The sequence below is a fragment of the Calonectris borealis genome, chromosome 12 (assembly GCF_964195595.1).
Source record: "Calonectris borealis chromosome 12, bCalBor7.hap1.2, whole genome shotgun sequence".
Classification (NCBI taxonomy): Eukaryota; Metazoa; Chordata; class Aves; order Procellariiformes; family Procellariidae; genus Calonectris; species Calonectris borealis.
Window position 1 is genome coordinate 21,149,320 of NC_134323.1, and position 12,317 is coordinate 21,161,636.

The 12,317-nt window shown below is 50.2% G+C and overlaps 1 protein-coding gene across 1 annotated transcript in view; it reads right to left on the reverse strand.

The window, feature by feature from the left end:
• Positions 1–12,317, reverse strand: part of SLC7A5 (solute carrier family 7 member 5) — a 41,844-nt gene that overhangs the window by 9,109 nt on the left and 20,418 nt on the right. Inside the window, exons 3-8 of the mRNA XM_075161569.1 lie at positions 5,160–5,265; positions 4,367–4,411; positions 2,889–3,012; positions 1,683–1,786; positions 824–920; positions 323–472 (exon numbers count right to left, since the gene is read on the reverse strand). Coding sequence (XP_075017670.1) covers positions 323–472; positions 824–920; positions 1,683–1,786; positions 2,889–3,012; positions 4,367–4,411; positions 5,160–5,265 — 626 coding nt within the window. The remainder of the gene's footprint in view (positions 1–322; positions 473–823; positions 921–1,682; positions 1,787–2,888; positions 3,013–4,366; positions 4,412–5,159; positions 5,266–12,317) is intronic.

Below are 12,317 nucleotides of genomic sequence, written 5' to 3' on the forward strand. Positions count from 1 at the left end.
GTCCTGGGGAATATGTTAGTCATTGAGAGCTTCCCACTGGGCTACCCCACCAGAACACCCCGCACCTCTGGCAGCCAGAGCCTCCTTCACTCTGACGTCCCCATGGCCATGGCAGCTCTTCGACCTGCTGCACCAATTCACATGCGGCAGATTTCCATGCAGCAGGAACACCTGCGTTAGCCACAACGCAACACTTCCCCAGCACGCTGGCAATCCCAGTCCCTCTTCCATACAGCACAAGCCGCTGTACTTGCTGAACCTTCCCTGGTGCTGAGAAGGGACTCGGGGAGGACCCACCACGCAATTACCACACTGTTCTCACCTTGATGGGCCTTTCCAGCTCTGGCTTCTTGTAACGCAGCCACAGCATGCCGATGATGGCCAGAGCCACGCACAGCCAGTTGAAGAAGCTGAAGAAGTTGATGACTGAGAAAATATTGTTGGAGAAGGCATAGAGCAGGGTCATGATGCACTGCATCCAGAAAAAAAAGCCATTAGCAAAAGGAGTAGGCAAACCCACGTATGTTACAACACTAAATACAGGTATTTTAGAACTACCTGCCAGGAAAAGAATCACGTTGATTATTTTTTACTTATTTAAGCTATTTTCAATTGGTGCCCGGAGCGATTTCAAAACAGAAGTAGAATATGAGGATATGATGAGAAGGAGAAGGGTCCATCCTCCCTGCAGGTGCATGCAGGAATGGCTGTGTCTGGAGGTGGTGCCCAAGTAGCCCCCCTCCAACCACTCCGATGGGATCCTACCCCCCATCCGTTTCTCAATACCAGGTCGATGCCCATCACCACAGACCCAGGCGCTTACCGTAAAGATGAGGGACGGCACAGGAGTGAGAAGCCTGGGGTGAATCATAGACAGGATTGAAGGCAAGTGTCCTTCTCGGGATCCCACGAAGAACAGCCTGAGGTGGGGGAGACAGAGCAGTTATCACCTCTGCAACCTTCAGCCCGGCTGGGGCTTGTCTTCAGCACAAAACAAGCGGGGACAGCCCAAGCTCAGCTTAGATAGTGCTGAGGCAGCAAGGCTGAAACGCCCGGGCTCCACGCAGGTTTTCCACCTTAGTGGTGCCTCGCACGATGCCAGCTGTGCCCTTTTGCTAGTCACTGGTTCGGGAGCGGGGCTCAGCACAGGGTGTTCTGCACATGCACAGTGGAAAGTCCCTGTCTTAGAAGGAAAGCTGGAGGCAGACAAAGAAAAGATGTATTTATATCCCCCTTTCCACAGAGCGCTATTAAGTGGCTTTCCTAAGACAACCCGGGAGATGTGTGTCAGAGCTGGAACCATCTCAGTCCCCGTCCTGCCCCGTCCTTTCTCCCCTTTCTGGAGGGATTCTCAGCCCTGAAGTTTCATAAGTTTCTGCTTTTCATTAAAGCCACTTTCTCAGGCAACATCACCGAGCCCCAAGCCTGTGTTTGTTTATGTTCTAATAACTTCAACAGGACTTCGCCTGAGGAACAGAAGACTAAGACCACTGAAAGGGTTTCCTTTAAACTGGATATGGTTTTAAAGTCTTACTTTTTTTTTCCCCTGCATTCCCCACATGGCCTCCAGACCCTTTAGACTTTGTGTCTACCCACAGCCACTCTTTGGAGGACAACTCCAAACGAAGAGGCATTAAGCATGACTTGTAAACAAAAACCACAAAATTGAGCAAGAAACCTACCGGGAAGAAGTGAAGAGAGATCCATTAACGGATCCAAAGCACGATAAGCCAACAAAAACGGGTATGATCCAGGACATGACGCCAAGGTGATAGTTCCCAAAATCCTAAATGGGGGGCAACAAGACCGACACTTCACACCCAGAACGTCCAAAAGAACTCACAGCTGCCTACAAAGACTTAATATTTGTAGAAATTCGAACCAATGACATGGCTTAGTGCTGAAGCTGTTATGGAGTTTTCCATATTACCATGGGCTGCTCCTCCTTCCTGAAAAAGCATATTATGGAATTGCAAAAAAATCAGCAGAAAGCCCTTCCCTCAGAGTCAGGACCCAACATTTATCAGAACGGCTATCCAAAAGTTCAAGACCAAACGGAAACTGCGAGGAGATTCAGACACGCAGCTATTGCCAATTGCTAAGTAAGGACCCTGGGACGCAGCCCCTTCGAAACGCAGTGACCGGGAGTTGTAGTTTTATATCACAAACTGACCCTGCGCTGCTTCACCGCCGCTTCGCGCCGACGCTATTATATTGATTTCAAGTCTCGCAAAGGCACACAACTAGAGCAGTGCAACACAGGCTGGCATCTCCAGTAACTCCGCACGGCGTGCGTCCAGGCTGGAGGGGCTGGGTATTAACCCGAAGGATGGAGCGCTGTCACCTGAACAGCCCAGACCAGCTCATCCTGGACTGGGAGATTCCCCTTGAAGCACCAAACAATCCTGGTCACACTCAGTTTTCAAGGTCATACCATGCTGCTCGCTTCTGAAGCAACCAGGATTTCTGCCCGCAAAGGCATTTTAATTAATAGAGGTATTATTTTTCTCTCTTAATTAAAACAAGGAAGATACAGAGAGAGAACAAACAAGTTCGGTATTGACTGAATGACCTTTTCGCATAAATATCATGCTCTGGTAACTGATGATAAGTCATGAGGCCAGCAGCAACCTTGCACATTTATGAATTAAGAGCAGCGTTAACTGTCTGCCCACCCTCACTATTGTCTGTGATTAATCCCACTTGATATCACACTGTTCTTCCCTGCTCCCGTCACAGTTGCTCTTTATCTCCTTTCAAACGTCAGCTTTTTTGTAAGCAGCCATGATCAGCACGGAACAAACTAGGAGATGCATGCAGAGATTGTAAGTCTGATTTAACCAGCCCTGGCAAACAGATGAGTCACATCAGAAATGCATCTATCTTACCACAGCCACGGCTTCGGACGTCAGCATCTGGTCCGTCGACAGGGTCGTGAAGTACGCCAAGTTTGTCAGCACATAAACCAAAGTGACTACAGGTAGTGAGATGATGATAGCCAGAGGCAGGTTTCTAGGAAGAAAATATAAATTGTAATGGAGCACTGCAGTTCAAAGAGAGCTGCCGATGCCAGGGATCGGTGGCTCATGCTGCAGCCCTCCTGCGCTCACTTAAAGTTGGCTGGAGCCATTCTGCTCTTTTTTGGCTCTTTAGCATGTCCCGTTTCCCAGCCACACGCTGCTCCCCTAGGAGAGGAGAGGATGCCCACACGGGAACAGCCTGGAGGCTGACAGATGTGGAGTGAAGGATTATGGCAGAAGGGACTTTCTGCACAGAGAGACTCTGGCTGTCTAGGCAAGATCACCGCAAAGGCAATTCATTAAAAATAACCCCCGTGGCTCTTGCTAGCCAGTGGCATTAGCACACGCATTCTGTTCTGGGCAAAGGAGAAGCATTTGTACTGGTGGGTTTCTTGTGGGAGACAGAAAGATCAGGGACTTAGTGGGCAGTTTTTAGGCTCTAACTCTTTGCAGCTGGCTGGACTGATGAAACTCAAAGAAAATGAGTTCAGACACAGTCGAGTGGGTCTGTAAAGACGAGGCTGTGTTGGTACAAATTTGCCTTTCCAAATAGTCTAACTTCATTTGCGAGCGGAAACTGAAAAAGGAAACTCTGCTTGATGCCACGTATAATTGGTCTAGTGGAGCTCAAAGCCACAGGAGGAGAGGGTCAAATACCATGACTGCATTCAGAAGACAAGAAAATAATTGCAATCTGCAAAAACTTTTTTATAACTGTGTTTGTCAAGGAAAGGGCGTATCAAATCTTATGCTTCCCAGCAGGCATTAATCACTGCCAGGGTCAGCCAGGAATGGGTTCTTGCAGAAGTACCCTGAAGCTCGTATTGACAGCACCTCACGGACACCTTCCCTAGGAGCAAAAAAGATTTATCCGTGATGTCCTGCCCACCCTCATCTCACCAGGTCCCCTGCATAACCCTGAAAGGCACGAGCAGCGCAGAAAGCAGCTATTGCTCGAGGGAACAGGAAGAGCACGTGACAAACATCTGTACGCACAAATAGTCTTGTGGGAGTTTATAAAAGACAGTAATAAAGCCTCGAGTGCTTCTTCCCCGCCTATAATTCAGAGAGGTGCCATGCCAAGGAAGCAGGACTTTCCAACAACACTGATAATATTAGCAGTACAGGAAAGCAGCATAAGCAACAGCCCTTCTCAGACAGAGATGATTATTCCCCTTCCTCTATTCCAGGGAGGAACAATGCCATTAATTTACCTAATTTTCTATTTCCCTAGAAAAAGACCTTGGCTTCTGGGCTGATTAGCAACCCCTGTCACACACATGCGGACAGGGCTTCCCAAGAACAAGTCTTCCTCCCAGGGAAGTCATCACAGGACACACACCTACCTGTAGGGATTTATCATCTCTTCTGTAACAAAATTCAAGTAATTCCTGTAATTCAAAAAGAACAGTGGTTAATTCTGGTTAGTCCATGGAATAAACGAAGCCCTTCATCTTACTCATCTGCAAGGGAATTTCAGGAGGGCTAGAGAGGCTGAAACCTGCGGTAAAACTTATGATGGCTGATGCCTAGTCCAAGACCTACGGTACAAACCCTGCAAAGCGCTCGCCCGGGATGCTGGTGGATCAAGCACACCATGCTGCCAGCCTCCTGGCAACAGGAGGGGTGACTGCAGGTGACGAGCTGGACCCACAAGCAACAGAGCCACCCTCCAGGCGATAAGGATGGCTGCAACTGGCCTGTTTTCACGGCAAATTGAGCAGGCTCCTTGTGCTTGCAAGTGCTCAAAGGGACTCATGAAGAAGCTCTCCAGGAGCTTCAGTTTGGTGCTCTACATAATCTGTTGGCATGTAACGCATCTCTCCTCTGCTAGCTAAACCCACCCTGCTGCTTTCTCTTAACACCACCTAGGAGCTGCACCAAGCAACCCATCATCTGCTGCCTCTTCTAAATCCCATGCTCACCACCACTTCTTTGTGCTTCTATGTCCTGGCTGGAAACAGGGCGTGAAGTAGCACCGTTAACACTACTAGGCAAACCCAAAGCATCTGCCTCATTGCCCGGGTTACAGGAAAGATGGAAAGTCTTGGACCACGCTCTTCATGCAAACACAATCTGGGGACAAAGGAATGAACTACAGTATTTAGCATTGAAAAGAGATACAGGGCTGCAGCTTACCATCCTCCATAGGCAAAGAGACCACTGTACAAAGCTAACACCACGTTCCCCACGTCTACTTTTGTGCCTTTGAAGGAGTGCTCGGGAGTCAGGTTTGTCACGTCACCTGCAGAAAACAAAACCAAGAAGGGATCGATGCAGATGGACCGTGAACCCCAAGGGCCTTTGTGGGTGTTGAAACAGAGAAACCTGGAGGCAAAAGCTGCTCTTGGGATACTTAATTATCATGCTGATGCATTTCGGGTTATGCTAGAGCGCGTGTGTGCATATTTCTGTTGAGCTGATTCCTCCAGTTTTACAGTGCTTAGTTCATCCGCAGTAACGCACCAAATAATCAGCCCCAAATATACTTGTCTCAAGCAACTGGCCATTACTGAGTCCTCAAAACTTTCTCACACTGCAACGTGCTATCACCCAGATATCTTCTCCCTGCGAAGAAAACATGCTGGGGACCTTCCTGCTGGAGGATGCTACGCAAACAGATATTGTCACATTGTCCTCTCAACTGAAAGCTGCTTTCATTCGATAAAACCCCAGGATTTCCTCCACTTCCACCAGCCACCCAATAAAGCAGAAACCCAGGATTTCCTCTAGTCCCACCAGCCACCTGATAAAGCAGAGGATTACGGCAATCCCTTTGATTGTGGGAAGTCAGGTTCTTTGGGGCTTGGGTATCAGAAGTTAGCTTCTTTAGGACTTGAATATCAAAAGTTCCTGTTACGTATCTGCTTTTGAAATAAAAAGCCATAAATAGACGACTCGATTGTACCTTTGGTAAGAACTCTCCCGGAGCAGCCAAGGGTTTATTTATTTTGCTTTAAAATGCTCTGCAGTTGTTTTGTTCCCTGCCTTTTGATGTGGAGCCTGGGTGTAGCCTGGGATGGCGAAGCCACGCTCCCCTCCCCGGACCCAGCGCTCCCCTTGGCGAGGACGGAAGCGGGGAGCGAGGCAGGATTCGGCAGGGCACGTTTGCATCCAGGGAGCCCTGTCGAAGCCCATGTGATTCCTCTTAGGGCACAGATCTTTACTAATCGGCCCAGCAACTGCATCACATGGCAGTCAGCAGGGCCTGGAGCTTAACCCTTCATCTCTTAGCACAAGGTACCCAGGACGTGCGTCTGGGGAAAGGGGAGGAATGCTAATATACCAGGCATTTTTCCTCTCTTCCCATCTGACGCTGGAAACTTTCACTCCCCTATGCCACCAAAGGCCATGTGTGCAGAGGCTGGATGCACGGACCTTTTAACGCCTCACACTCATCTTTCTAGCAGTGGGAAAGGGGGACTTTTCCCTCAGCACTATCGGTCTGCTGGTGCATCTTTCATTCATGGGGGTTTGCAAGGACTGCTCCAAATCTGTGCCAGTGACACGGAGCTGCCCTGTGCGCGTGGGAGAGCCACATCGTGTCCTTCCCTCTCTATCCCCATCCTTTCCATCCTCGGCATTGCTCCCTTCACCTCCTTTCTCCCTCCTGCTGAGTCCTACCAGGGAAAAATGATATTCCCTAACACGGTGTCCAAAATGCTCTCCGCTCACAGAACTACAGAAAACCAGCTCCCCTCTGCCTTCCTCCCTGCCTGGTTGCTATCCCACTTGCAAGGAGATTCTGTGGGTGTGCGCTGCGGAAGAGCCGGGACCACAGCACAGCAATCAGGTCTGGGAAACACCAGTTTTGCAAGGCTCTACCTGTCCAGATGCCACTGCAGATTGCAGTTCTCCACTGGTGTTGCCTTGTCCCTCTCTCCCAGCACCTCCTTGCTAGGAAGGTCTCTTCTGAATCTACCTTGGGATATGCTGGTTGTATTTAATGTCCCTTAGTGAATCTCCTTAGCAAAATGCACGAGTTGTTTTTAAAAAGTGAGGTTAGAACATGTACAGAGTGTAACAGGAAAGCCAGGAAATACAAAGAGACTGATATAACGCTGCGAGTTTAACCTTAATTCCTGGCTTATAGGTTCAGTCATATAATCTTAATTTAGCGTTAATGCCCCAGCTTGGCTGTGAACAGTAAGGCTGAGCAGGAGGTGGGCGTGCACGGTATCACATTCTGCTCCATCCCTCAGGCTCAGCTTTCCTGAGTTTATTTTCTGCCCCTCCTGAATAATTATCAGCCTAATTCTCTCCAGGTCTTTTGTTACGGGAATAAGATATCCTTTTTGTTAACGGGGACTGCAATTAGCTGCTGGAACGGCACACTGATGAACTAGGAGAGCAGGAGAGCTCTCCAGGCGTTTCAAACACCCCTCGGGACATCTCTTCTCAAAGGTCTGCTCCTGCTCTGCCAGGAGCCCAGCTCCCACCCGGGCCGCGGGATCACCACCTTTATCACATCGGGAGGATGCTCTGATCCAGGAGGAGCTGGAGCACAAGCAGCATCACGCCGCGGGCTCACACCTCAATTTCTTGTCCACAACTGGACACCAACTTCCACCGAAAGCCTCTTTCTGTTTGTCACAGGCAAAAAGCTCTCAGGCCAAATGTTCCTTTTTCTGAGGCATCTGCAGGTTTCGCTCCATGCTTCCCAAACCTCACACAGGAACCATGTGCTGGTGCCTCCAAGGAAGGGCTGAGCTGCCACCCTCGCCCAGCTGGCCAGGAGGGGAGGAGAGCATCGGTGGTCCCCAGCCCACAACCACATGCCTGGATTCAGGATGTGCCTCCCGCTTGGGAACCGCAGGCATCTTCAGCCTCTGGGCAAGGAAGGGTCCGAGCCCGTTTCGGTGGCCTGCTGGGCTGTACAGACACTTTGGCTGTGTGTCAGGACTGCCTGCGCTCCAGGACACACGAGCAAAGAGGAGGGACAGGCAGCGCGGGACCGCCACGGGAGCGGCACTGAAGCAAAGAAATTAAAACAAAGCCTGGCATTTCATTACACTGTGGGTGGCAGGGGTGGCGGGCAGAGGGATGGATGGGTGGGACGTAACTAATTACTTGCACACCTCTTCCTTGCACCCGCCGCGGCACGCACCTAACCCATCTCTTTGAAGCACCGAGATGCAGCTAAGGGCAAAGGAGTGGCACGTCAGCGTGGAGGCAGCCAGGAGAGGAGACTAGGTAGGAAGGAACGGGCTTTTTGTTCCTCCTCGACACTTGAGGACTTGACACCTCGCTGCTTTCTCCCTGCCTCACCTAGCAAGAGTTGTAGCTCTCCAAAAACTTGCAGCGAGTTGCTGAATTTCACATCTCTATGCTCCCATGGTAAAATGAATTTAACAACACATCAGAACGTGATTAAATAACCAGAGGAGCCGAGATCTGTCTCTTCCCACTCCAAGGGGACAAACTCATATTCTCAGGTGTCCACATGATGCTCTTCTGCTACAACTTTTGCTTCTTTCATGCTTTATCGCTTCCTGGTTGCATGACGGGAGCCTGGGCTCCTTAACAAACACGCTCCGAAGATCGCATCCCAGCAGAGCAGCCGTCCTCTCCCACCGTCACCACAAAGCTGTGTCCCACCCTGCCGGCCAGCGGATCACCAGAAAGATCATAATTTGTGCCCACCAGCAACGCCTTTACAGACATAACTGGCACCACATTATACATCTTGGGGCAAAAAAGCTGAGCTCCAGCAGTGACACCAGGAAGGTATCCCAGGTACTGTGGGTGAACTCTGACTGTGGCCGTCTTGCCCTGATCGCATTAGCAGCCCCACGCACAATTAGATAGAGGTTCAAGATCCTTGGAAGAGATATCCATCACACAAAGATACCTCCTCTGGTGCAGAAGACCCAGGGGTGCACTGGAGGCTGAGAAAGTGTCCAGGAAGCACCATGCGTCCCTCTTGTTCTCACATTTACCCACTGATGCTTGCTATTGGCCCCAGCTGGAGACTGGGGATACTGGGCAGATGGTCCAGCATGGTCATCTTTACCTCCTTCCTCTAATACAAATGCTCATTAGGGCCTGCAGTTCAAAATGGAGGCAGAAGCTCAGTTCCAGACACTCTGCATCTTTCAAGCCTGAACGTGCAATTCAAGCCTCCAGACTTTGGAGGTTTGAATTGCAGACTTTGGATCAAATCAAGGGTTACAAATCTGCAGGTGAGGCGACCAAGCACGGCCTCGACGGCTCCCAAGGAGCGAGAGGTCCGAAAGCGAGAGCATCCCGGGCAAAGGCGTGCTCTGCCCACCCTCCCGGCTCCCCCGTCCTCCCCAGCCCACGCAGCCGCGGCTGCTCTCTAGGCAATGCCCTGCCCATGCCCAGCGCACCCCGGTGATCTGAAACCTGGTTTGAACTGGCTGTTCAGCTGCACTCTGCTCTACAATTAACCAAATTAAGGTAACAAGCTCTGACATAAACCCCATTTGCTGATCTTGCCAGCTGCCAAGACTCTGGTAATTGCACCGGCAAGCGATGGGTCACCTGGGGCCTTTCTGCGGGAGGGACCTATTTCGGGTCCATGCACTGCGTGTTCAGACCCTTTCTTTGAAAATGTTCATTTGCTCCCCAGTCATGTCCATTCTGGTTTTAATAGCACAGCAATCTTCTCTTGCAGAAAGCATTTAATGATAATTAAATATTTTAACTTGCCTAAACAGCGAGGAGAGGGAACACAGCCATCTAGAGAGCTCAGCAAGAGAAGGGGGGGCCCTCAGCGTGTCTCGCTCGTGGAGGAAACCGAGCCAGGGAGAAATGTGTTGCATATACGAAAGACCCCAGAGGAGAAGAGCCACTCAGCTGTTGAGCCATTTCCTGAGAAAAGCAGCGAGAGTTCAACCGACTGAGTCAGAAAAACAAGACAGCAAGAAACGCACAGGGGCCAGGGTTAGGAGAGCATCTCTTTGGCAGCAGCTCGCGGCTCCCCAGGAAACGCTCGCTCGGTAGCCACATAAGCTGCTTGCTCATCTCTGATTGCTGCCACTCTGCAGACAGCTTCGCATTAAGCAGTTTTGAACAGGAGCTGTTAAACTTGGGTCCCACAGCAGACGAGTTTATGGGTCTGAAAGGCACCACCAGAAACCTTGGACCAGCAGAGAGGGCATGCAAGGAGGAGCCGGAGCTCTTGGGTTATATCCCTGGTTCTCACCACCCGCTGTGGACAGGCTATGACACTTCCCCTCATTTCAACGACTTCCTTCTGTTTTATGGAAGAGTTCCTCTCTGCTGGGACGCTTTGTCAATCTTATTTCTCCTCCAGGGTGAAGCCAAGGGTCTGGGCTCCTGGATTCACTCCACCCCACACACTACTCAAGCTTCACAACTCCTTTTGCAATGGTCCACCAGGACACTACTTGGGCCAGAGAGCGTTTTGTTACCTTTCCCACCTCCTCTGATCCTGCTGATATCACCAAAAAACCTTTTACCCTCCTCCTCCTAAGCAAACGCCTCCCGATTTTCGCAACGTTCGCGTCTGCCGGCATAACGTTTGCTGATGAGAAATAAAGAAGCAGACCCAGAAGCAGCGGCAGGAGCCCTGGAGCGATGCACGCACGCAAAACGTCCCTTTGATCCTTAGCACAGCGTGGAGAGGTGTGTCCTAAATGCCCCCATGTCTGTCCCTATCAGGGCAGGTTAACAGCAAGGTGCAAACCCTAAACAAGCCACCCAGTGGGTTTCCAGCCGCTTCCATAAGCTTGTTTTTTCTTTTCATATCTGCATAACAGGTTCAGTCCTCATCCATAGAAACTTGTGATCGAGAATGGCAAACAAGCATGAGCCACCTGACCAGGCTCTGGAGGGGCTAACCAGAGCCAACCAGCCTGAGGTGCAGGAGAGCCAAGAACATCTGGGGTGGGCAGATCCTCCTGCCTGTCACCCACAGCTCTAGCACCACAGGCACGGCCATTAATTTCAGCCCAGCAGTTGCAGGCTGTGGGAAAGGATCAACAGAAAATGCAAGCACAAGCACGGGTATACAGAGCTATCGACTGCACTGACAGACCTTAGGCATGAAAGACTGCTTCTGCTGCAGCCAAAGACTTCAGAGAGACAGAGAGAGGAGATCCAGACAGAGATGCAAAGAAGCAAATACCAAAGTATTAGCTGCTCTCTAGTTAAATACGTCTGCATTGCTGGGATAGCTGCACTTGGAAAAACGAGAAGCCAACAGAGCCTCTCATGTCAGCTGCCTTAAAACACACTCAGCCCACAACAGTGGTGAGCAGGGTCCCCTGTGCAAGTCTGAGAGGCGCTCCTCACCTCCAGTGAAAGCACCCATCTTGATCCAGCTCAGCATCTGGCAGTTCATTCAGGGTACCAAAAATGAGCAACATGCTACAATCCACAGCTCCTTGGATAAAGCAGCTTTTCAGACGGAAGGCGCATTTCCACCCTGAAGAGTTAACGCAGCTATGAGCCTCCATACGCAATGTTAAACAAACAGCAGTTCACATCATTAAAGGCCAAGCTTCCAGCGTGTGCATGCAGAGCCACTCCAACTCAGTGATCATAACAAAAAGCCCAGGTCACTGACCGACTGCTTCTGTATTTTGGGGGTTTTTTTGCTGTTATTAAATGCATTTTGCTTATTTTTGGACAGGCAACTTTGCACTTGTAAAATGCAAAAGCCCCAGCACGCTGAACTCTGTCCTTCAATCTATAATTGCCAATAATTTTCTGGGCGGAGAGGGCAAGAAAAAAATTGTCTGAGCAGAAATGAACCACTGCTTACTCCAAACCAGATCAGGCAGGCTGCCTAGCACGCTAACCTGCCATGCCCACCTGGTCTCAGCATTTGCATTCACCTTTGGCAGGAGAAGAAATCAAAGATTAGAGAGCGAGAGGCCCATAAAACATAATTGTGTTGTATCAACTCTCCAGCGTTAAGACGCCTGATTAACCTCCAACATGTGGTTGATGTGATTTAGAGGTGCAGGATGCTGGCAGCTTTCCCAGCTTCCTTCTTCGTGCTCTCCTTCAGTACAGTCTTCCACTCCCCATGTGCTCCGTGAACAAGAGGGTGAGTAAGAGAAGCACAATAGCTTTCCTTCAAAGCTTACCGCTGGAAAATCATGTTATAGTGGCATTTCTGAATGCCAGTGTAACAAGAAACAGCATGGGCAGCTGCAGGGCATGCTCTTCTTGCAATCTTTTGCGCACAAGCCTCAGCCCCAACTTGCAGGGACACACTGAAAAGCTTGAAGGACGTTTATTATCCATAGGCTTTGCCTCCTGTCTGCCAAAGAGGATCTACAGTGCGAGTTAGTCATGGGCTGG